General features: G+C 49.1%; 1 protein-coding gene across 3 annotated transcripts in view; it reads right to left on the bottom strand.

Annotated features, from left to right (window-relative positions):
* The window catches only part of DENND6B (DENN domain containing 6B), a 41,391-nt gene extending 26,050 nt beyond the window's left edge, over positions 1-15,341 (bottom strand). For 2 of the 3 annotated variants that reach the window (XR_003997146.1, XM_030537872.1), the window contains exons 1-3: positions 15,165-15,341; positions 1,623-1,661; positions 1,503-1,545 (exon numbers count right to left, since the gene is read on the bottom strand). Coding sequence is in view for 2 of the 3 variants with exons in the window: in XM_030537872.1 (XP_030393732.1) it covers positions 1,503-1,545; positions 1,623-1,661; positions 15,165-15,341 (259 nt within the window). In the remaining variant the exon portion in view is untranslated. The remainder of the gene's footprint in view (positions 1-1,502; positions 1,546-1,622; positions 1,662-15,164) is intronic. The other variant, XM_030537992.1, reaches the window with a different exon arrangement.
* Positions 15,342-24,576: the final 9,235 nt, after the last annotated feature.

Here is a 24,576-nt window from a genome sequence, read left to right as displayed (position 1 = left end):
TATATCAAACTCAAATTAGCAGTGAGAGAACAACAGCAAGACAGTAGGATCAGTTAAGAAGGAGATGCAGCAGATCACAGGAATTTGTATTCATGTATTTATTATGCACTGTTTTGCTGGGAACATTAAAAACATCAGCCAGTACTGCCCACACTGAGCCACTGCAGCCCTCCCGCTACCATCCACCAGATTGGAAACCTACACATATATAGTTTTAATCCAAAACTGCATAAAGGCCTGGCTGAAAACACAGCCAGTGCACCGTACCCCGAGAGCCAGGATGTACTTGTTCTGGCAAATGGCCAAGCTGAGTGAGTTCCCCAGCTGGGAACCCCCACACTGAGAACACTTTGCACATGGTACAAGAGCATGAAATTCTCTCCAGAAATACCCCAGATTGGAGGGATGGGCAGACAGACACCTACAGAATATGTGCAAAGTGAGTTCACATCATTTTAGACTCCAAATCATCATCATACATGTGAAAGGAGAGCCAAACTGAGACCGATATTCAGGTCTATAGAAAACTGACTCGACAGTCCAAGGATGGGCAAAATGCAGCCCACAGAGCTCTACCATGCTGCCATTCTCATCTCTAATATACAAGTGCAACCCACAGCAACTACAGCAGGAAGCTGGAAGGACTGATTTATGATGAAAAAGCTACATATGTAAAACTTTGCTAAACACTAATTTAGGCTAATCAATAACTAATGCACTACATAGGGATCAGACATGATACACCCTTCACATTTTTGTAGATGCTTAAGCCCCAAGGAAGGAAAGGGATTATTTTGTGTGTTATGAAGGAGTACAGCCAGAAATAAAGAGATAACACTAAGAACAAAAAAATTTGGGATGGACAGCAGAAGTAGAAAGGGCTCAGAAAGGCAGTGGTGGAAGCACCATCTCTAATGACAATTAAAACTCAACTGGCCAAAGCCCTGGAGAGCAGACTATAGGAAACAATCATGGAGGGATTAACTCGAAGTGGCCTAATACAACTTTCCATCTCATAGCTATCTTTCTGATTTGCAAACACAGACTCTGAATTTGTTGTGTTTTGTTCGGAGAGAACCCCTTCCCCAGAAAAGCTAAGTACATTTCTCCCTGTGCTGAGCCATTTTCTGCATCAAAATGCTGATATCAGCATGGACTGCTGCAAGTCTGGGGAAATTTAGCCCCGATTACTATTTTTAATACTTTTTCTGGCACCTGAAAAGCATGAGCAAAGCTTGCACATAGAGAAATTCTCCAGTCAGCCGCTAGATCACAGGTTCTGCATCTATTTAGATAAGGATCAAAATTCAACTGGAAACCTCTCCATGCAGCCCTGATGCCAGAGTGCTCTCTGAGGTCTTCATTCTGGAAGATACAGCCCATTGTTCTCTCTGCTACATTACAGATGCTGACTCACTCTTTCTAATATGAGCCTTAATGTCTCTTTCACAACAACAGGAACCATCCTCAGTCTCCATGCAGAGCCCACAGATGCCACCTACCTGAGTAGGAGTCTGGGAAGGACAAGTAGCAGATGTTGGTTTTCTGTAACAAACAAGAACACATTGTAAGACACCCTCTACGACACCTACCGATCTTAAAAACAGAAGAAACAATCCTACCTCTTTTTCTGTCAGTCTGAAGTCATAAGGATACACCAACTACAAAACAAACATGAGAGGACAAGCTGTAGACTCCGGCCATTGCTAGGTCCCCCAAAACTCACCCCCACCAGGGCAATGTTTTTAAATGTACATTGCTTCCTGGCTGTAAGAAAAAATCAGGTTATATAATCCACTGACTCTAACTCACACTATTAACAGGTAAACATACCCATCTAGAAGCTGATAGTACAGTGAGTTATCAAAAGGCAGTCTGTGGCAGAAGCCACATTTACTAGATAAACCAATCTGTAGACAGAAAGAATCGTTCACATTTTAATTCTGACATCCCTGGTTTAAAAACTAGCAGTTCTTTGAACTTTAAAAACTAAGTAGCCTGAAGCTTAAACCTGATAGCAGAGATTGCTGATTTGGTGACTGTGCTCTCTAGATCAAGCCAAACAGAACTATCCTCATTCAGCCTGAAATTGTTTCCAAGTCCCTTCCTCTTTATGGCCCCAATTCAGGAAAGCATCTCCATTCAGGACAGCACTTGAGCATGGGCCTATATCTATAGTTGTTTTTTTCTGCTTTTGAACCTGGCTAAGGCAGCACCTATGTTTCTTTAAAATGGTCCAAGTGTTCAGAAGGCTGCAGAGGGAACCATACCCTGTGACCACTGCAATGGAACAGCAAACATAAGAACGTAAGAATGGCCATACTAGGTCAGACCAATGGTCCATCTATTCCAGTATCCTGTCGTCTGACAATGGCCAGTGCCTTCATTTCAGAGGAATGAACGGAACATGACAATTTTGAGTAATCTAAGCCCTGTCAACCAGTTCCAGCTTCTGATAGATGGAGGTTTAGGGACACCTGGAGCATGGGATTCCATCTCTGACCATCTTGGCTAATAGCCATTTATGGACCTGTGCCAATAACTTATCTAATTCTTTCTGAATGCAGTTATACTTTTAGCCTCCACAATATCCTATAGCAACATGTTCCACAGGTTGACTGTGCATTGTGTGAAGTAGTATTTCTTTTTGTTTGTTTTAAACCTGCTGCTTATTAATTTCATCAGGTGACCCATTTCTTGTGTTGCGTAAAGGGGTAAATAACACTTCCCTATTCACTTTATCCACACCATTCATTATTTATAGATCTCTATCATACACACCCCCTCTTAGTCGTCTCTTTTCTAAACTGATCAGTCCAAATCTTATTCATCTCTCCTCATACAGCCATTCCATGCCCTTAATCATTTTTGTTGCCCTTCTCTGTACATTTTCAATTCTAATATATCTTTTTGAGATGGGGCACCCAGAAATGCATGCAGTATTCAAGGTGTGGGCATAACAGGGATTTATGTAGTGATGTTATGATATTTTCTGTCTTATTATCTATCCCTTTCCTAACGTTATTAGTTTTTTGACTGCCGCTGCACATTGAGCAGATGTTTTCAGAGAACTATGCGCAATGACACCAAGATCTCTTTCTTGAGTGGTAATGGCTAATGTAGATCCCATCATTTTGTATGTTCAGATGGGATTATTTTTCCAATATACATTAATTTGCACTTATCAACATTGAATTTCATCTTATATTTTGTTGCCCGGTCACCCAGTTTTGTGAGATTCCTTTGTAACTCTTTGCAGTCAGCTTTGGACTTAAGTATCTGCAGTAGTTTTGTATCACGGGCAAAGTTTGCATCCTCGCTGTTCACCCCTTTTCCAGATCATTTAAGAATATGTTGAACAGCACAGGTCCCAGTACTGACCCCAGGTGGACACCACTATTTACCTCTCCCCATTGTGAAAACTGACCATTTATTCTCAATCTCTCTTTCCTGTCTTTTAACCAGTTACTGATTCAGGAAAGAACCTCCCCTCTTCTCTCATGACAGCCTACTTTGCTTAAGAGCCTTTAGTGAGGGACCTTATCAAAGGCTTTCTGAAAGTCCAAGTACACTATATCGACTGAATCACCCTTGTCCACAAGCTTGTTGACACTCTCAAAAAATTCTAACAGATTGATGAGGCATGTTGTATGTTTGACTCCAACCTCAAATGCCTAAAGAATTATGCTATAAAGTCAATGGGATTTGTCACCTAATGCTTCAAATGCAAAAGAAACTAGACTGATTCTATGTATCTAAATTGAAAACAAATTCCATTTTGTACCTGAAATATTTAAGAGCTGCTAGCGTTGCATCTGTGTGCCACTAGACAGCGTGACCCAGCTAAGGAGAAGTAAACTCATTCAGCATTTCTCAGTTCAGTGGCAAGTACAAAAACCTGTGTGCAACTGACATACACTAGCAAGGTTCTTTCCAGAACAATAATCTCAATCACAAATACAAAGAGATGTGAGGAATTCTGACACAGCGATAATGATATTAAGCTTTATATCCCACCTTTTACCCAGATGGATCCTAAAGTATTTACAACACTTTATAATAAACCATGCAGCAGCTGCCCCAAACAGCCCTTCTGGACAGAAAATGAAGAATAACGTAGCCAAGTGAAATTGCAGGGGGGAATTTTAGGTAGGCAGGTTATTGGCACTTTGAAAGCAACTTGTACTGGATGACCTGCAAGACAGGGATTTTCTAGGCACAGTCTAATTCTGAGGTCTCAGGAGGTAGTTCTGTTTCAGGACAGTATGAGGACCACCTGGTACTCAAATCAGAAGCTGTTTTCAAAACTTGGCTTCTCCCACCTGTCTATTAATAGCTACTCTGGGCTTCAAGCCAGAGCTTTGAAGGTTCACAGGATCAAGCCTGTCCTAGCCCTAGTAATTCCTCACAGCTTCTTTGGCAGGCTGGCCTAATCAGCTTCTGAAAATGAGTCAAGTTAACTATTAGAGACTACGCTGACAGTACAGCCTCACCACACAAAAAAGGCATAAGCTATAAAACGCCAGGAGTGAAGTTATGACAGGTACAGTGCAGCAGTGAAGGGGCAGATGTGTGATAAAAGCAAGGCCAAAAAATCTATTCTTTTAGACACCAAGATGTGATGCATTAGAACTGCACAGGAGGAGCATAACTATTTTCATAAAATGCTTGATGTGTTTTTGCAATGAGCAGCTGACTCCAAACTCATATGGCTATGACCAATTTGATCTTCAGTCCGATTTTTCTTTCTGTAACTTCCAATTTATCACACACAGAGCAAAGGATCCAACAAGAGTGGAGTCCTGCATGCCTGAAGTCTATTCATTCTCAAATGATCAGCCAACCAAACAGCTCGTGAATCCAGTACAACCACTCTTTCTGGAAGACTTACTGCTTGTGGTCTAAGTGCTGGACCAGAAGACAGGAACAGAATTCTAATTCTGATACCACATGTTCTATGGCCTCCAGCAAACCACTCAAACCAAAATTCTCAAAAATGGACACTGAGGTTGGCCCCCTTATTTAGGCCTGATTTTCAGAGACGTTAAGTATTTACTTCAGTTGGAGCTGCAGGTGATCAGCAGTTTGGAAAATCATGCCTAAATGTCTCAGGCTGACTACCCAAACATTGAGACACTCAAAAATCAAAGGTCACTTTTGGAAGTCTGATCCTTAACGTCTATACCTCTGCTTCCCCAGTAAAATGAGCTAAGAATACTTACCCACCAGGAGAAGGTTGGGAATAAGTTAATACTCATTAAATACTTTGTGGATGAAAAAAAATCCAGAATATTTAGAATATAGCAGTTTTCAATTGCAAAAATGTACTGTATATAAAAAGGAACATTTCATTGTAAAGATCCCTTGAAATCTAAACAGGAGCCCCAATGGCTGAAGTCACCCAGTATTATCTGTGAAGTAGGAGCTCTCCCACCAAAGCTAAGTTAACAGTGTGCAGCCTGCTTGTACTGTTGAGAAAGGGCCATTCCACTAAGGCTCCCCCACTGAAATCTACAAGGGTCCCTAGTGCTCCGCTGCTGTCATAGCAACACAAACTGTAACCCTGAATATGGAGTCTGGTAGTTTAAAATAGTCCCCGCTACACAAAGCGCCTGTGTTTGGAGGGGTTTAGGAAGGGAGGGGTTGTGCTTTTGTGAAATGGGTTATTTTAGAACTACCAGACCCCATTTTCAGCACTCCACTGTCTGTTTCTATGACAGCAGCAGCCGAGCAGTCAGGGCCCTTGTAGAGTTCAAAAGCAACGTGCTAGTAAGATCTGTTCCCAACAGCAGCTACAGACTCCAAACTAACTGGAGGGAGAAAAACAAAAAAAGATAGGGAAATATTTTGAAAATTTCCCTATTTTTGTTGTCAGGGTGACAGATTGACAAAATCCTGTAATAGCCTTATGGAATTAAGATAAACTTATGAAGGTTAATATCTTGGGGTACATTGTATTAACAATGCAATTGTGTATGTGTTGTGACATTCCTACTAGAGAAGGTCTGTACAAAGGGGGATGCTAATGGACTTCATCCTTTATCAGGCTTGGAACCCACCCCTGCAGGGATATATACAGACACTAATTCAGACTGAATTCTCCAGAAACCAAGAGACAAAGAAGAGACTTTTGGATAAAAAGCCTGGGTTTAAAGTGTCTCAGGACCTTCTTCCTCATACAGTAAACAGACAGGACCTCTGGTCCACAGAGGGCCCCAATCCTTAGAGAAGGATTGGAAGGACTTGGCCTACTGAGGCCTCATAAGACTGGGTGCTTGTTCTGAGCTGGAGTTGTGATGAACTGATAACCACAGGGTCTCCTGTAGGATGGGGGACTGAAGGACTCATCTGCCAGAATCCATGTTAGGAACTCGGAAGTTCCAGATAAGCTTATTAGCATGTGTGTAAGTTCTTTTATTGTTTTTAATGCGTCTTCTCCATAATGCTTTTTACCTTACATTTGGCTTGCTTAGAAAGAACAGTGCAGTAACTTACAACTGTTGACAATAATTATCAGTCTCTGAAGAAAAAGCAAGTAAGTCTGTTTAGGCCAGGCCTGCACAACTCGTAAAGCGGCGAGGGCCACGTTACTCCAAAGAAAACAGCTGAGGGCCGAAACCCCCGGCCCTGGCGAAACACCCTCCCCCAAGCACCTCCCAGCCCCACAGAAAACCCCACCCCAGCACCGCCCAGCCCTGAAGAAACAAACCCTCCTTCCCCAGCTCCGTCCCACCAAATCAGCTGTGAGCCAAAAAGGAAGGTTGGGGGTGGGGAGGTGATACTTGATTTTAAATCAACCAGGGGCTCCCAGCTGAAGAGGTGGCTGGGAGCCCTCAGGGGCAAATTAAAGGGCCTGGGGCTCCAGCAGCTGGGGAAACCTGGAGTTTTGCAGGGCTGGGGCAGGGATTTAAAGGGCCCAGAGCTCCTGCAGCTGAGGGGAGCCCGAGCCCTTTAAATCCCAGCCCCAGCCCATCCGCTGGAGTCACGGCTGGGATTCAAAGGGCTCTGGACTGCTCGCGGCGGCGGGGAGCCCTGAGCCCTTTAAATCTCAGCCACGGCCGGGAATCTCTGTGGGCAGCCCAGAGCCCTTTGATTCCCAGCTGCGGCTGGGATTCAAAGAGCTCTGGGCTGCCTGCAGAGCACTGTGTGCGCGGGATTTAGAATCCCCCCGCGGGCCGCACAGTGAGCCTCCGCGTCTCGCATGCGGCCCGCAGGCCGTATGTTGTGCAGGCTTGGTTTAGGCAGACTATCTGTGCTGGAAATATAGCCCCCATGGGAGACCCCACCTGGAATACTGTGTGCAGTTCTGGTGTCCCATGTTTAAGAAGGATGAATTCAAACTGGAACAGGTTCAGAGACGGGCTACTAGGATGATCCGAGGAATGGAAAACCTGTCATATGAAAGGAGACTCAAAGAGCTTGGCTTGTTTAGTCTAGCCAAAAGAAGGCTGAGGGGGGATATGCTTGCTCTTTATAAATATATCAGAGGGATTAATATTAGGGAGGGAGAGGAATTATTTAAGCTTAGTACCAATGCAGACACAAGAACGAATGGGTATAAACTGGACACTAGGAAGTTTAGACTTGAAATTTGACCAAGGTTTCTAACCATTAGCGGAGTGAAGTTCTGGAATAGCCTTCCAAGGGGAGTAGTGGGGGCAAAACACATATCTGGCTTTAATATTAAGCTTGATAAGTTTATGGAAGGGATGGTATGATGGGAGAGCCAAATTTTGGCAACTGATCTTTGATTATCGCCAGATAAGTATGCCCAGTGGTTGGTGATGGGATGTTGGATGGGATGGGATCTGAGTTACTGCAGAGAATTCTTTTCTGAGTGCTGGCTGGTGAGTCTTGCCCACATGCTCAGGGTTTAGCTGATCGCCATATTTGGGGTCGGGAGGGAATTTTCCTCCAGGGCAGATTGACAGAGGCCCTGGAGGTTTTTCACCTTCCCCTGCAGCGTGGGGCATGGGTCACTTGCTGGTGGATTCTCTGCAGCTTGAGGTCTTCAAACCACAATTTGAAGACTTCAATAACTCAGGCATAGGTTAGGGGTTTGTTATAGAAGTGAATAGGTAGGGTTCTGCGGCTTGCGTTGTGCAGGGGGTCGGACTAGATGATCACATTGGTCCCTTCTGACCCTAGAATCTATAGCGAAGGCCAGGAACTGTTCTGCCTGGACATACCCTGGTTAGAAGGGATTGAGATGCAGTTCTCCACCTAAGAGAGGCAACAGCTGCGGAACAGGAAGTCTGAGAGTGAGTGCCCTTGCTGGACCACTGAGGGGAAATACAGGTGCAGTTGCCCTGATCTGAGATAGTCACTTCATAGGCTATTTGAGGAAACATGCTGGTGCATGACTCATAACCACTGTAATTCTATCTGATTCCTGAATCAGTTGATTCCTCCTTTCGTAGCACCTATTACACTTCGTATTATATTATATGTCTGACCACCACCAAGGACCTGACTTAAGCCAATGGAACGCTTTATGTTCAAGACTGATTGAATATCTGTGCTTGGGGATTGCTGTGCAGACAGCATACAAATCATGCAACATTTGGAAACGTCCAATCTCTAGGCTACACTGACAGCTGTAAAGGTGTACTAAGAGTTCCCATTCCGTTTGATGGATCCACAATACAAACTAGGCTTGCCGTCATGCATATTGTTGTTAAAGAACAAGAACTGTGCACCAGGATGCCTCCAATTACATGGCTTTTATACTGATCTAGAGCAGCAAGGGGAAGGAAGAAATGAACTTATTTTAATAACACTGAAAGCTCCATCCAATCAGATCCATTTGGAAGAGTTCTATTCAGAAAAAAATATTTGAGACTGTACAGTTTCGAAGAACCCTACAGCCAGGCTGATTAGGTCTCCCATGTTTTTATTTTTTATACATCTCCAAAACCTAGTTAGGCACTGAAAAATAAAATAAAGTCCAGTAAACAGTTAAGAAATCCCAGTATTTTGAATAAATGTGTCCAGGATGACTGTGTGTCTACAAAGTAAACAGAAGGAGTAATTTTTTACTCTCCTGTCTCAGATGTGGAAGGCGAAGTCTGAAGGGTGGGTGGGGGTTGGAACAATGTCAATGCCAATTTATGTACTGAGAGGCCAAACAGGCAGTGCCAAAGAGTGGCAAAGATAAGGCACACACTAAGAATTCTCAAACTTAGTCTCAACATAGGCTATAGGCAAATTGGCAGAACCAGTGCCCTTCACCTAATTTGTATCCAAAGAAGTACAATGCAGCTTCCCTGTTGCTTAATACACAGGCACAGCCCACAATAATTACAGGTCTCAGAACGCAAATCTTGCTCCAACCAGATCTACCTCTACTGCAGAACTGTGGTGGCCATATGTGGAATACACCTACTTTGGAATAAGTCACATCACTGCTGTTTAATGGATTTCCACTAACACGCAGAACGAAAGCCTTTTTTGGCACCAGTCCATCTTCATGCACAGATTGCCAGAGGTTGCTGCAAAGAAGTATGGTGTACACCCAACCTGGGCAAAGCAGAAAAGCTTTTCTCTCCACCTCTATATCAATTTTGCAATGCCACTGGCAAAGGCAAAATTCTTCTTCTAAGTATTTATGAAATGTCAGTCCGAGGATCTGACAGCAGCTGGAAGAGTCCTTCACATGTTAGCTCTGTTAGCATGCTAAAAAGAGCAGTGTGTCCACAGTGACACAAGCTGCAGCTCAGGCTAGACATCCAAGTACCAGACCCAAGTGGTCGGGTGGGATTGTGCTCAGCCAGCTGGAGCTGCTGCTGCTTGTGCCACCACAGCCGCATTTATTTTTTGCACGCTAGCTTGAGCAGAGCTTGTGTGTGTCCGTCTGTCCCCGCTGGGAAGCACCCTCCTCAGCTGCTGTAGACATACCATAACTATAAACATCTCTTCAGAAGCATACTGGGCCACATATAGACACACATTTCTTTAATCGCTTGATGTCAATGGTGCGGTATTACAGTAGCGTCCAAAGACCCAAGTCAGGACTGAGGTCCCATCATACCAGATGCTATACAAACATATTGTAAGATATTCTCCCTGCCTCAAAGAGCTTACAGTCTAAGGTTCTGACCCTGTAATTGACCTTGTGTGGATGCACTGATCTGTCTGAGTGGAGTCAATCACAGGATCAGGACCTAATTTAAGACCAGCGAGATAATAGGAGGGAAACGGATGTCTGTGTGGAAGGATTAGGGAAATGATGATAACATCACAGAATTAAAGACACTAACTAGCGTATATCTCAATGGTTCAAAACCATTTAAGATTTTTTTAAAATTACCTTCTTACAATTCTCTACCAAAACACAACAGTTTGAGCCCTCTAATCATCTGCTTCCTTCCCACCCAGGAAACACACTGAGTTTCCATGCTTAATTCCACCCACATCCTTCCTCTTCCCCAAACTCTCTACCTTGCTGCAGATAACACAGTGGGGTTCCCCTTCTGCTTCCTCACAAAGCTGAGAAGGACCAGACAATGTGGCGTATCCTAAATATAAACTGGTAAAAAGAGGACATGGCATCACCAAGGTCCTGAGATGGCCCCACTATGTTCCAGGCGCCTAGTGCTGTCAGATAAGTGCTTCTCCAGGCCCTTACACCAAACAGAAGGAGACTATCCCATTTCAAGATGATTTGCTGCGTTGCCAAGTCAACTATACGCAAGTTCAAGTCACACTTCTCATCTAACAATGGACAGGTAGTGAGGGTAAGAGTTCAGCTTCTTTCAGGTTAAATATTCATTACGATCTATGTAATACTTATGCTAAGAATTATCCTGATATGCGACAACAGCTCCCAGATCTGCATGTTCTCTCTAGGATTTAGTAGACCTAGCTATGAAGAAACAAGTCCACTGGGAATCTAAAACTGACTGAATTGCGGGGTGGAATTATTTTATTTTTATATATATTTTATTTTCAAACTGCATAAAAAGTAAAAATAAATGTAAATGTCCAGGAAGCAAAAAACTCACCCAAACAATTCCTAAGCAGGGATGGGCTAGTTTGACCTCTAGCTCCTCCCATCTAGGGACCTCAAAGTGCTATAACAATAATTAAGTCAGAGGTCAGGATCATCCCCGTTCTACAGACTGTAAATAAACGGCATGGAGAAGGGTAGTTCCTGTGATCACACAGGAGATGGGGTTCAAACCTGGGGTTCAGTCCTATCAGTGGAAATGTCTGTTAACCCTATATTGCAAGATCCTTTCTTATGATGGGACCTCAAGCTCTCCTCTGAGCAGGGTGGGCTTCAAGCCTTCAGCCGCCTCACATGTCCCATACACCTAGCTCCCTTTGTGTATCTTCCAATTCCCTTCCTCCACAGGGTCCCCTCTCAGGCTCCATGTTCTCCCAAGGAGGCAACTCAAGCCCTTTCAGTTAAGTGTTCCCCATCCCCAAACCATTCCCTCTATCCCTTATGGGGAATTCTCTATGGGGTCCAGGTGTGGGCCAAAGCTTACCCTTTTTCATCAGCTCACCTCCATAGCCACCTGTCCCCACCCCCACGGCCTCCCCTCCTCAGCTCCCCCATCACCCCATGCAGGGTCTTCCCTAGGAGAGTGTGGAGCCTGGGACAAATCAGCCTGTATGGGTCCCCCTTAACATTTTTTATACAGGTGAAATCTGGTGTGGGGAGGGGACACCAGTGCGGGGGGCTGACGGACGATGGAGAGGCACCAGGTAGCACCTTACTAAGGGCGAGGGGACCCCTGTGCAGGAGGGTCCCAGAAAAGGGAAGGGTCCGGGGCAGAAGGACAATGGATGGGGTCAGCCCGGCGTGTTCTGGCGGTACTAGAGCGCACCAGGCCAGTGCGGAGGTAGACGAGTAAGAAAAAGAAATATAATGTGCACTTCCCACCGGTGAGTGCAGGCTTGACCCCCACTGCCGGCACCAGGCCCCCTGTTAACTCCTTGGCCAGCCTAGCCCCCTTAACCATTAATCTCACCCCAGGCTGGCCTGGCCCCCCAGGCACGCCTAACCCCAGCTCCCCTGTCCAGCCTAGCGCCCCCCACATGACACAGGCACACTGAAGCAGGGAATCCCTCAAAGCACAGGACCCAGAGCAGTTGCCCCGATTCAACATATACAAGGGACAGCTCTGACCCCATGGCTCCTCATACTCGCCTCCATGGACCCCCTTTGCCCATGCATCCCCTTGGCCATCTGCACCCCCTCACATCTCTTAAGGCCTCCCTCCATAGCTCCTTCACCTCCCGCTCACCTCATACCCCCAGACCCTTCTCACCTCCATGGCCCCCCATAGAGGGGGAGGGGTGTATTTCCCAACTCTCCTCATGCCATACCCCCCAACCCCTCCTCACCCCATGGCTTCCTCCCTTCAGGTTCCCCCCATTCACCTCCATGGCTCCGCTTTGCCCATACCTGTCCTCCCCACCGTACCCCTTAGTCATCTCCATTCCCTCATCCTGTACCCAACAAGGCCCTCGAGCCCCCCTCACCCCATGCCAACCTTCACCTTCATGTCCCCAGAGCCGCCCCTCACCCTGTACAACAATGACCCCCCTGCTCCCCATGACCCCAGAGATCCCCTCAGCCCATGTCCCCCCACTCTTGTTCTCTCCAGGGTTCCCCTCATCCTGCACCTCACACCCCCACAGCCCCCCTCACTCCTGCCCCGTGGGCCCACGCCCCCCCCACTCTGCACCCCTGCCCCCCACACCCCTGGCTCCAGAGCCCCACCCCCACCGGCCCCCTCACCCTGCCCCCCGGGGCCTGTGCCCCCCCCCACTCCGTACCCCTTCCCCCCACACCCCTGGCCCCAGAGCCCCACCCCCACCGGCCACCTCACCCTGCCCCCCGTACTCCTGCCCCGTGGTCCCGCGCCCCCCCCACTCCATACCCCTGCCCCCCACACCCCTGGCCCCAGAGCCCCACCCTCACCGGACCCCTCACCCTGCCCCGCACAACGCCCCGTGCCTCTGCCCCGTAGGCCTGAGCCCCCCCCCCACTCCGTACCCCCTGCCCCCCACAGGCCCCCAGCTCCAGAGCCCCCCATCCCCACCCCCCTCACCTACATGGCCTGCCTCTCACAGGCCCCTGGCCCCAGAGCCCCCCATCCCTCCACGGCCTGCCCCCCACAGGCCCCCATCCCTAGAGCCCCCCATCCCCTCACCTCCATGGCCTGCCTCCCACAGGCCCCCGGTCTCAGAGCCCCCCCATCCCCTCACCTCCATGGCCTGCCCCCTACAGGCCCCCGGCCCCAGAGCCCCCCCGCCCCCCTCACCTCCATGGCCTGCCCCCTACAGGCCCCCGGCCCCAGAGCCCCCCCGCCCCCCTCACCTCCATGGCCTGCCCCCCACAGGCCCCCGGCCCCAGAGCCCCCCCCGCCCCCCTCACCTCCATGGCCTGCCCCCCAGACCCCCCCATCCCTAGAGCCCCCCGCCCCCCTCACCTCCATGGCCTGCCCCCCAGAGCCCCCCATCCCTAGAGCCCCCCGCCCCCCTCACCTCCATGGCCTGCCCCCCAGAGCCCCCCATCCCTAGAGCCCCCCCGCCCCCCTCACCTCCATGGCCTGCCCCCCAGAGCCCCCCATCCCTAGAGCCCCCCCGCCCCCCTCACCTCCATGGCCTGCCCCCCACAGGCCCCTGGCCCCAGAGCCCCCCCGCCCCCCTCACCTCCATGGCCTGCCCCCCAGAGCCCCCCATCCCTAGAGCCCCCCCGCCTCCATGGCCTGCCCCCCAGAGCCCCCCATCCCTAGAGCCCCCCCGCCTCCATGGCCTGCCCCCCAGAGCCCCCCATCCCTAGAGCCCCCCCGCCCCCCTCACCTCCATGGCCTGCCTCCCACAGGCCCCCATCCCTAGAGCCCCCCCGCCCCCTCACCTCCATAGCCTGCCCCCCAGAGCCCCCCATCCCCAGAGCCCCCCGCCCCCCTCACCTCCATGGCCTGCCTCCCACAGGCCCCCATCCCTAGAGCCCCCCGCCCCCCTCACCTCCATGGCCTGCCCCCCAGAGCCCCCCATCCCTAGAGCCCCCCGCCCCCTCACCTCCATGGCCTGCCCCCCAGAGCCCCCCATCCCTAGAGCCCCCCCGCCCCCCTCGCCTCCATGGCCTGCCCCCCAGAGCCCCCCATCCCTAGAGCCCCCCCGCCTCCATGGCCTGCCCCCCAGAGCCCCCCATCCCTAGAGCCCCCCCGCCCCCCTCACCTCCATGGCCTGCCTCCCACAGGCCCCCATCCCTAGAGCCCCCCCGCCCCCTCACCTCCATGGCCTGCCCCCCAGAGCCCCCCATCCCCAGAGCCCCCCGCCCCCCTCACCTCCATGGCCTGCCTCCCACAGGCCCCCATCCCTAGAGCCCCCCGCCCCCCTCACCTCCATGGCCTGCCCCCCAGAGCCCCCCATCCCTAGAGCCCCCCGCCCCCCTCACCTCCATGGCCTGCCCCCCAGAGCCCCCCATCCCTAGAGCCCCCCGCCCCCCTCACCTCCATGGCCTGCCTCCCACAGGCCCCCATCCCTAGAGCCCCCCGCCCCCCTCACCTCCATGGCCTGCCTCCCAGAGCCCCCCATCCCCAGAGCCCCCGCCCCCCTCACCTCCATGGCCTGCCTCCCAGAGCCCCCCATCCCCAGAGCCCCCCCGCCCCCCTCACCTCCATGGTCTGCCCCCCAGAGCCCCCCATCCCTAGAGCCCCCCCGCCCCCTCACCTCCATGGCCTGCCCCCCAGAGCCCCCCATCCCTAGAGCCCCCCCGCCCCCCTCACCTCCATGGCCTGCCTCCCACAGGCCCCCATCCCCAGAGCCCCCCGCTCCCTCACCTCCATGGCCTGCCCCCCACAGGCCCCTGGCCCCAGAGCCCCCCCGCCCCCCTCACCTCCATGGCCTGCCTCCCACAGGCCCCCATCCCTAGAGCCCCCCGCCCCCCTCACCTCCATGGCCTGCCCCCCAGAGCCCCCCATCCCTAGAGCCCCCCGCCCCCCTCACCTCCATGGCCTGCCCCCCAGAGCCCCCCATCCCTAGAGCCCCCCGCCCCCCTCACCTCCATGGCCTGCCTCCCACAGGCCCCCATCCCCAGAGCCCCCCGCTCCCTCACCTCCATGGCCTGCCCCCCACAGGCCCCTGGCCCCAGAGCCCCCCCGCCCCCCTCACCTCCATGGCCTGCCCCCCAGAGCCCCCCTCACCTCCATGGCCTGCCCCAGCTCCAGGTCGAAGGTGACCACGCAGACACACTCGAGCCAGGCGGAGAAGCGGGCCCAGGGCAGCAGCGAGGCCGCTGGGCCCGGCTCCGGGCAGGAGCAGGCGGGCGGCTCCCCGCGGCGGCCGCGAGGCCGGGGGTCGGCGCTGCACAGCGCGTCCATGGCAGCCAGCGGCGGCCGCTCCCCTCCCCTCCCCTGCGTGGCCGCCACAGCCGCCCCCTGCCGCCCGGGAGGACCTGCTCCGCGGGCAATGACCATAGAGACAGCCTCCAGCCAGCTAGAGCGGCCGCCGCAGCCGCCCCCACCCGCCCGCCCGCAGCGCCCCCTGCCGCCCGGGAGGACCTGCTCCGCGGGCAATGACCATAGAGACAGCCTCCAGCCAGCTAGAGCGGCCGCCCCCGGGCTCTCCGGAACGCGGGGAGCCAGCTAGTCCGGCGGGGAGCAGGCGGGGCAGCCACGTGGGGCGCGCTGGGGGTTGGGGGTAACTCGGGGGGAGGGGCGATAGCAGGGAAGGGGGCGCGAAGTGCCCCGGCCTGTGGAGCTAGGACTCCTGGGTTCCACCCCCTGCTTGCTGTGTGACGCTCCGCCCTCTGTGCCTCAGTTTACCCTGGGGTGACACTGCTGCTCCTGGACGCAGGGCACTGCCCCTTTCATGGAAGGCCTCAGGTACAGTATAAATACCAAGCCTTCCTTTGCGCCATTAACCTTTCTAAAGGACCCCACCAGTGCTCCGGATTTTACCGCCTCACTCCCTAGTCCAGGCAAGCTAAGTCAAAATTAACAACGGGGAGGGGAGAGACTTCTGCCTGAACAGTGCTACCTTACAACAGCAGCACCTCTTATTGCTTCACAGGACAAACTTACAAAGGTATCCACCGACCTCGTGGGGGCCTGGGACTGGAATAACAGGCTGTAAAAGTGCCGCTCTGGTCAGAATTCATATGAATTGGCAGAATGGTGTGTGTAGAACCCAGGACTGGAAAAGTACTGCAGGCATGCTGTTAAATTGAGGTGTGATTGCAAAACTGAGTGTCAGAGGCTTTCACAGCACTTGCCTCTACTGTATGCTATTTGGCTGCCCCACATTCAGTAAAAAAAAAAATCCAGAAACAACAAACCACCTAACATTCCTAGTTACATTGAAAATAATTTGGAAAAGATCATTTTAGGGAAGATTCTCAAACATGCTAATAAAAGAGACTTCAACACTAAAGAGCTGGTGTAGTGCAGGAGGTCCTGTGAATTAAGATCAATTTCACCACAGACATAACAACAGGTAGCATCTTCGGTTCACCCAACTGCTGTTATATCCACTCTTCAGTGGATGGCAGTTAAGGAGGGAGTCTGAAGATGGAAATAGTCACCAGTCAGTATCCGAATAATAAACCTGTTATCTCACAATACATCCTTTTTCTTTTAAACTAAGCCTATTCCTGAATCTCTGCATGCGGCATGTGTTAGTGCTTGAGCAGAAAAGACTGAAACTGATTATACACAGAAAATGGCCAGCCTGTTTCCAGTAAGTGAAGTAAAATACATAACTTGCACTAGTCTCTATATACCACTTAAAGGTTTAAGTGAAATTTAAGTGGTGCATAGGCCTTGTGAGACTCATAGACTTATAGACTCTAGGACTGGAAGGGACCTCGAGAGGTCATCGAGTCCAGTCCCCTGCCCTCATGGCAGGACCAAATACTGTCTAGACCATCCCTAATAGACATTTATCTAACCTACTCTTAAATATCTCCAGAAATGGAGATTCCACAACTTCCCTAGGCAATTTATTCCAGTGTTTAACTACCCTGACAGTTAGGAACTTTTTCCTAATGTCCAACCTAAATCTCCCTTGCTGCAGTTTAAGCCCATTGCTTCTTGTTCTGTCATTGGAGGCTAAGGTGAACAAGTTTTCTCCCTCCTCCTGATGACACCCTTTTAGATACCTGAAAACTGCTATCAGGTCCCCTCTCAGTCTTCTCTTTTCCAAACTAAACAAACCCAATTCCTTCAGCCTTCCTTCATAGGTCATGTTCTCAAGACCTTTAATCATTCTTGTTGCTCTTCTCTGGACCCTCTCCAATTTCTCCACATCTTTCTTGAAATGCGGTGCCTAGAACTGGACACAATACTCCAGCTGAGGCCTAACCAGCGCAGAGTAAAGCGGAAGAATGACTTCTCGTGTCTTGTTTACAACACACCTGTTAATGCATCCCAGAATCACGTTTGCTTTTTTTGCAACAGTATCACACTGTTGACTCATATTAAGCTTGTGGTCTACTATGACCCCTAGATCTCTTTCTGCCATACTCCTTCCTAGACAGTCTCTTCCCATTCTGTATGTGTTAAACTGATTGTTCCTTCCTAAGTGGAGCACTTTGCATTTATCTTTATTGAACTTCATCCTGTTTACCTCAGACCATTTCTCCAATTTGTCCAGATCATTTTGAATTTTGACCCTGTCCTCCAAAGCAGTTGCAATCCCTCCCAGTTTGGTATCGTCCGCAAACTTAATAAGCGTACTTTCTATGCCAACATCTAAATCGTTGATGAAGATATTGAACAGAACCGGTCCCAAAACAGACCCCTGCGGAAGCCCACTTGTTATACCTTTCCAGCAGGATTGGGAGCCATTAACAACTACTCTCTGAGTACGGTTATCCAGCCAGTTATGCACCCACCTTATAGTAGCCCCATCTAAATTGTACTTTCCTAGTTTATCTATAAGAATATCATGCGAGACTGTATCAAATGCCTTACTAAAGTCTAGGTATATCACATCCACCGCTTCTCCCTTATCCACAAGGCTCAGTTATCCTATCAAAGAACGCTATCAGATTAGTTTGACACGATTTGTCAATCCCAATGCCCCAGGTGAATTTTATGCAAAGTGTTAAAGGAATGATGAAGAGTAAATTAGATATTTTTAATTCTTTCAGTTTAGTAAACTAAGATATTATTAGTAGAAATTTTTAGGTTTTTAAAAATAATGTAAATTTTATGTCTCTTTGTTATATGTTTGTACAGTTCTTAGCACACAGTGGGGCTGTGGCTTCTAGGCACTAATGCAATATAAATAATAATCATTTTATCTTGCAATCAGGCCTAGAGTGACCAGATGTCCCATTTTTATAGGGACAGTGCTGTTTGTGGGGACTTTTTCTTATGTAGACGCCTATTACCCCCCACCTGTGTTCCGTTTTTTCACAGTTGCTATCTGGCCTGCACTTTTGTATGCCTGTGAATGGTGGGGGACTGAGAAAGAAATAGAAGCAAATCTTTAATATGGTTGAAATTAAAATGTTAAAATGGATGCTTGGAGATACAAGGATGAACCATGTTCGGCATGAACAAAGTAGGGGAAAGGGGGTACTAATTATAGAAAAGTTGAGAGAGTCCAGGCTTAGATGGTTTGGGCATGTGACAAGACAAGAGGATTGGAAGAATATACAGGAAACATGACATTATATTTAGGCCATGTCTACAGTACTGAGTTAAGTCAACTTAAATTATGTCAAAGATCATAAGTCGCTTTAATAACATCAGTTGTGCACATCCACACAACACTCCTTTTGTCAGCAGAATGCGTCCACAGTACTTGTTCTAGCTTTGACAGAGAGAGCGTTGCGTCATTGATAATTATTCCACTGTGTAACTCGCCATCCTTTGTGTCCCTCTGCCTCTGGGAGTTCAGAGAATGGATTGCGGTGCATCATGGGGACATGCTCATCATCTTGTGATGAAATTCTTTCTGTCCCATCATTCCATGGGCTTCCTACTTGTTCTGTGCCATTTTTCAATTACCCTTGTAAACTGTGTGCCCACCACTGCTGCCTGACAGCATGGATTCTAAGCTGCTGACTAGTCTGGTGATGAGCCTTATGAAGACAATGTGGCTGGTCCTGCAGTATTTAATGAGCTGCTAAATGGAGAGTGAATTGGTGATGCCTGCCCTGCTGTCTGCCAAACAAATAATTCAAGACTGCTGCTGGCATTCACAGACAGATTGCCAGGCTGGACTGTTGGAACTAGGCTAGGGAAACAAGCACTGAGCATCAGGATCACATTGTGATGCATGTATGGGATGGCGAGCAGTAACTGCAGAACTTTTGGATGCAGAAACCCACCTTCATGGAACTGTGTGCATAGCTCGCCCCAGCACTGCAGCATAAGGACAGCAGAATGAGAGCTGCCCTCACTGTGGAAAAGTGAGTGGAGATCACTGTGTGGAAGCTAGCAACTCCAGACTGCTATCGATCAATTGTGAATCACTCTAGGGTTGGAAAGTCCACCGTGGGGGTTGCAGTAATGCAAGTGTGCAGGGCCATTAATCGTCTCTTGCTACGAAGGACTGTGACGCTTGGTAATGTGCAGGAAATAATTGATGGCTTTGAGGCAATGGGATTCCCTAACTGCAGTGGGGCAATAGATGGAACACATATCCCAGTGTTGTCCCCTGACCATCTTGTGATGGAGTACATCAACTGAAAGGGCTACTTCTCCATGGTCTTGCAGGCACTGGTGGATCACCGGAGCCATTCCACTGACATCAGTGCAGGGTGGTCATTGAAGGTGCATGATGCAGCCCAGTAAAGAAAACTGCGGGCTGGGACTTTCTTTCCAGACCAGAAGATTCCAGTGGCGGATGTGCAAATGCCCATAGTGATCCTTGGAAATCTCGCCTACCTCTTGCTTCCATGACATGTGAAGCCTTACACTGGGAACCTAGACAGTGAGAAGGAGCACTTCAACAACAGGCTCAGCAGGTGCTGAATGACCGTTGAATGTGCCTTTGGCTGATTAAAAGCTGACTGGTGCTGTCTTTTTGGCTGGTTAGACCTCAGTGAGGAAAATATTCCAACGGTCATTGCAGCCTGCTGTACTGTACATAATATTTGCAAAGTGAAGGGGGGAAAGTTTCCCCAAGGGTGGGCTGCTGAGGCTGATTGGCTGGCTGATTTTGAGCAGCAGGATACAAAGGTAATTAGAGGGGTGCAGTGGGAAGCTATTCCAATCAAGAAGGCTTTGAAGGAGTATTTTGGGAACAATTTCCAGTAATGTGTCCTTATGTGAGGCATTTGACCAGGCAATGATTACTTGGTGCCTTGAATTACACCATTAGTTGTAGTGAGCAAATAGTCCTATCTATAGCCACTGTGTTTCAATGTTAGCACTAACCAATGTATGTATGTCACAAATAAAGAATCACTTTATTTCAAAGACTCAAGTTTAGTAATAGGACAAAACCCACATTTTTGGTCAAACAGGTGACTTGGGCAACGAGGAACAGTCTCGCAGTTAGGGCGTTCACAGCTGTGTGTAACTCCAGCTTTCACTGGGAAACCAGATCCTAGGCATGGGGTGCACAGGGTACTGTGAGGGACTGGGAACTTGCGAGGACTGCAGTGCGGGAGTTTGGAGAGGGCATGGACTGGAGTTCTGTAATGGGTGCAGGGTGAGTCGTGCACAGGTGTGCTCAGATTCCAGGGTAATGAGGGACTTAATCATCTCTGTCTAGCCTTCCAGTAGCTTTATCATCCACTCCTTTCCCCAGGTCCTTTCCAGGCTTATCCAGCTTCAGTCTTTCATTAATTGTCTCCCTCCATGCTCTTGTTTCATTGTGTGCTGCATCTGTTGACTGCAGCACTTAATGAAACATATCTTCCTCACTCCTCCTGATTTGCCACCTTATCTGATGGAGGCACTCTGCTGGAGGATTGGGTCCTCAAGGCACATCTGCAGAAGCCAAAGAAACAATGAACAGAGACAATATTATGAGTGCACTCACAGTTGTGAATCAAGTTATACATACCTCTTTCTCACTGTCCCTGAGCTAGCATACACGTTGGCATGAGTCCCAAATATGGTGAGGTTGTGGGGGAGAGAGGTGGAAAGAGTGAATGCGCAAGAAGTTATAAAGAGTGGTTTGCAAAGGGGGTCACTAAAAGTGGTTAGGGAGACTATTCTGAATACTGGCACCCTGTTCCACATGTTAGAGCAGGGGTAGGCAACCTATGGCACACATGTCGAAGGTGGCATGTGAGCTGATTTTCAGTGGCGCTCACTGCCCGGGTCCTGGCCACCGGTTTGGAGGGCTCTGCATTTTAATGTAATTTTAAATGAAGCTTCTTAAACATTTAAAAAACCTTATTTACTTTACATACAACAATAGTTTAGTTATATATTATAGACATAAAAAGAGACCTTGTAAAAACATTAAAATGTATTACTGGCACGCGAAACCTTAAATTAGAGTGAATAAATGAAGACTTGGCACACCATTTCTGAAAGGTTGCCGACCCCTGTGTTAGAGTAATCAAACTCGATATCTCACTCCTGAGGGTAACCCAGAATTCAAGGGTGTGTCTCCTGCATGCGTGCCGCTTCAGACCAGCTCCATATGCTGCTCACCTGTGTGCCACGCTGGTCCTTGCAGAAATAATTGCCGGGTGGCATGGCAAAGTCTCCTACAGTGGGGGGAGAAACAAGGCAGCTCTACCAAGGAATCTTGGGCAAAGGATTGCAGAATACTTAGAGGAACATTTCCTAGAGATCACTATGGAGGATTCCAGGGACATCCCCATGTACATTAACAAACTTTTCCACCATCGACTCGCTGCATAGGCTCTGTTGTTAATATCTGTCCCTTATCCCTCTTCTGCCATATAAAAGAGTACATGAGAGCAGACTCTCCTGTCAAAGCAAAATGAGCACTTACTGGAGCTTGCCTCTCCTGATCCTGTGTGCCAGAGCCAGAGTGCTGAGAATGCCTAGACCCCTCCAGAGTGGAAAGGAGGTCCTGACTCGCCACACCACTGGACAACCTTGCCATTTGCTCCATATCATCCTCAAGCTCCATTTCCTCATCCATCACTTTGTCATAGGGGTTGAATCTGCTGACCGCTGCCTCCAGTCCCCCCAAAGTATCCACGGGGCTCTTAGCAGTGGAGGTGTGGTTGCTGCCGAGCATGACGTGCAGCTCCTTGTAGAAGCAATATGTCTTTGGCTCCACACCAGAGTGATGGTTGGCCTCCATTACCTTCTGGTAGGCCTGCCTCAGCTCCTTTGTATTGGCATAGGGTCTACTGTGATCCACCTTGCCAGAGCCATCAATGGACTTCTGCTAAGTAGGGTAGTGACTCTGGAAAATGTCCAGGACATAGTGGGATTTTGAGATTTTGCCACGATGGGGTTCCCTAACTACAGAGGTCTTGTGCTGCAGATTTTGGGGTCAGTGGTTCCAACCTCAGAAAAGCCCCATTTCCCATAGCAACCTGAATGGTGCTTGAGGACAGGCACCAGCATAAAAGCCCACAAATAGTTTGATTGTTACAAAAGCAGCACGGAGTTCAGGTGGAAGGGAGACAAACAGGAAGCATTGCCCCCAACCCTGATTTTTAAATGCTGGCTGTAATACAGCCACAACCAGGGCATGCTCGGGAAAGTGTGGTTGTGTGACCCAGAATTCACCAAATGGGTGGATTACTTGTCAAATTGCTTGGGGTTTATGGGCTAGCATTTAAAACTTCCCCCGTTTCCCCTAGGTGACCATATGAGCTATCACTCTCCTGAGTATCAGTGAGGTAGCCATGTTAGTCTAGATCTGCAAAAGCAGCAAAGAGTCCTGTGGCAACTTATAGACTAACAGACGTATTGGAGCATAAGCTCTTGTGGGTGAATACCCACTTCGTCGGATGCACTTTCCTGAGGGTAACAGAGGCAGAAAGGGAGCAGATGCTGCAAGCGTCTGGGTACAGACCTGGTCCTTATGCTGCAATACTGTGTGCCACAATTATACCAGATGAGTTAATACAGGAGTGGTACGGGAAAGTGTCCTACCATGGTGGACGAAATAAGGCAGCCCTTCCCAGAAACCTTCTGCAAAGGATTAGAGGGCTTTAAACTAGGTTCGACAGGGACAGGTGAGCAAAGCCCACAGGTAAGTGGGGAACAAGACCTGGGAGATGGGTTGGAAACAGGAGGGAGCACGGGCTATAATAGCAGAGAGGAAGGAGGGTCAGGGCAAAGCTGGGAGGCAAGATCAAACCAGTATCTTAGATGCCTTTATACAAATGCAAGAAGTATGGGTAATAAGCAGGAAGAACTGGAAGTGCTAATAAATAAATACAACTATGACATTATTGGCATTACTGAAACTTGGTGGGATAATACACACGACTGGAATGTTGGTGTGGATGGGTATAGTTTGCTCAGGAAGGATAGACAGGGGAAAAAGGGAGGAGGTGTAGCCTTATATATTAAAAATGTACACACTTGGACTGAGGTGGAGATGGACATAGGAGACGGAAGGGTGGAGAGTCTCTGGGTTAGGCTAAAAGGGGTAAAAAACACAGGTGATGTCGTGCTGGGAGTCTACTACAGGCCACCTAATCAGGCGGAAGAGGTGGATGAGGCTTTTTTCAAACAACTAACAAAATCATCCAAAGCCCAAGATTTGGTGGTGATGGGGGACTTCAACTATCCAGATATATGTTGGGAAAATAACACCGCGGGGCACAGACTATCCAATAAGTTCCTGGACTGCATTGCAGACAACTTTTTATTTCAGAAAGTTGAAAAAGCTACTAGGGGGGAAGCTGTTCTAGACTTGATTTTAACCAATAGGGAGGAACTTGTTGAGAATTTAAAAGTAGAAGGAAGCTTGGGTGAAAGTGATCATGAAATCATAGAATTTGCAATTCTAAGGAAGGGTAGAAAGGAGTACAGCAGAATAGAGACAATGGATTTCAGGAAGGCGGATTTTGGTAAGCTCAGAGAGCTGATAGGCAAGGTCCCATGGGAATTAAGACTGAGGGGAAAAACAACTGAGGACAGTTGGCAGTTTTTCAAAGGGACGCTATTAAGGGCCCAAAAGCAAGTTATTCCGATGGTTAGGAAAGATAGAAAATGTGGCAAAAGACCACCTTGGCTTACCCTTGAGATCTTGCGTGACCTACAAAATAAAAAGGCGTCATATAAAAAATGGAAACTAGGTCAGATCACGAAGGATGAATATAGGCAAATAACACAGGAATGCAGAGGCAAGATTAGAAAAGCAAAGGCACAAAATGAACTCAAACTAGCTATGGGAATAAAGGGAAACAAGAAGACTTTTTATCAATACATTAGAAGCAAGAGGAAGACTAAGGACAGGGTAGGCCCACTGCTCAGTGAGGAGGGGGTAACAGTAACGGGAGACTTGGAAATGGCAGAGATGCTTAATGACTTCTTTGTTTCGGTCTTCACTGAGAAGTCTGAAGGAATGTCTAGTATAGTGAATGCTTACGGGAAGAGGGTAGGTTTAGAAGAGAAAATAAGGAAAGAGCAAGTAAAAAATCACTTAGAAAAGTTAGATGCCTGCAAGTCACCAGGGCCTGATGAAATGCATCCTAGAATACTCAAG

Source organism: Gopherus evgoodei, chromosome 1, assembly GCF_007399415.2.
Source record: "Gopherus evgoodei ecotype Sinaloan lineage chromosome 1, rGopEvg1_v1.p, whole genome shotgun sequence".
Lineage (NCBI taxonomy): Eukaryota > Metazoa > Chordata > Testudines > Testudinidae > Gopherus > Gopherus evgoodei.
The sequence above is the reverse complement of the archived record's forward strand: the minus strand, read 5'-3'. Positions and strand labels throughout refer to the sequence as shown.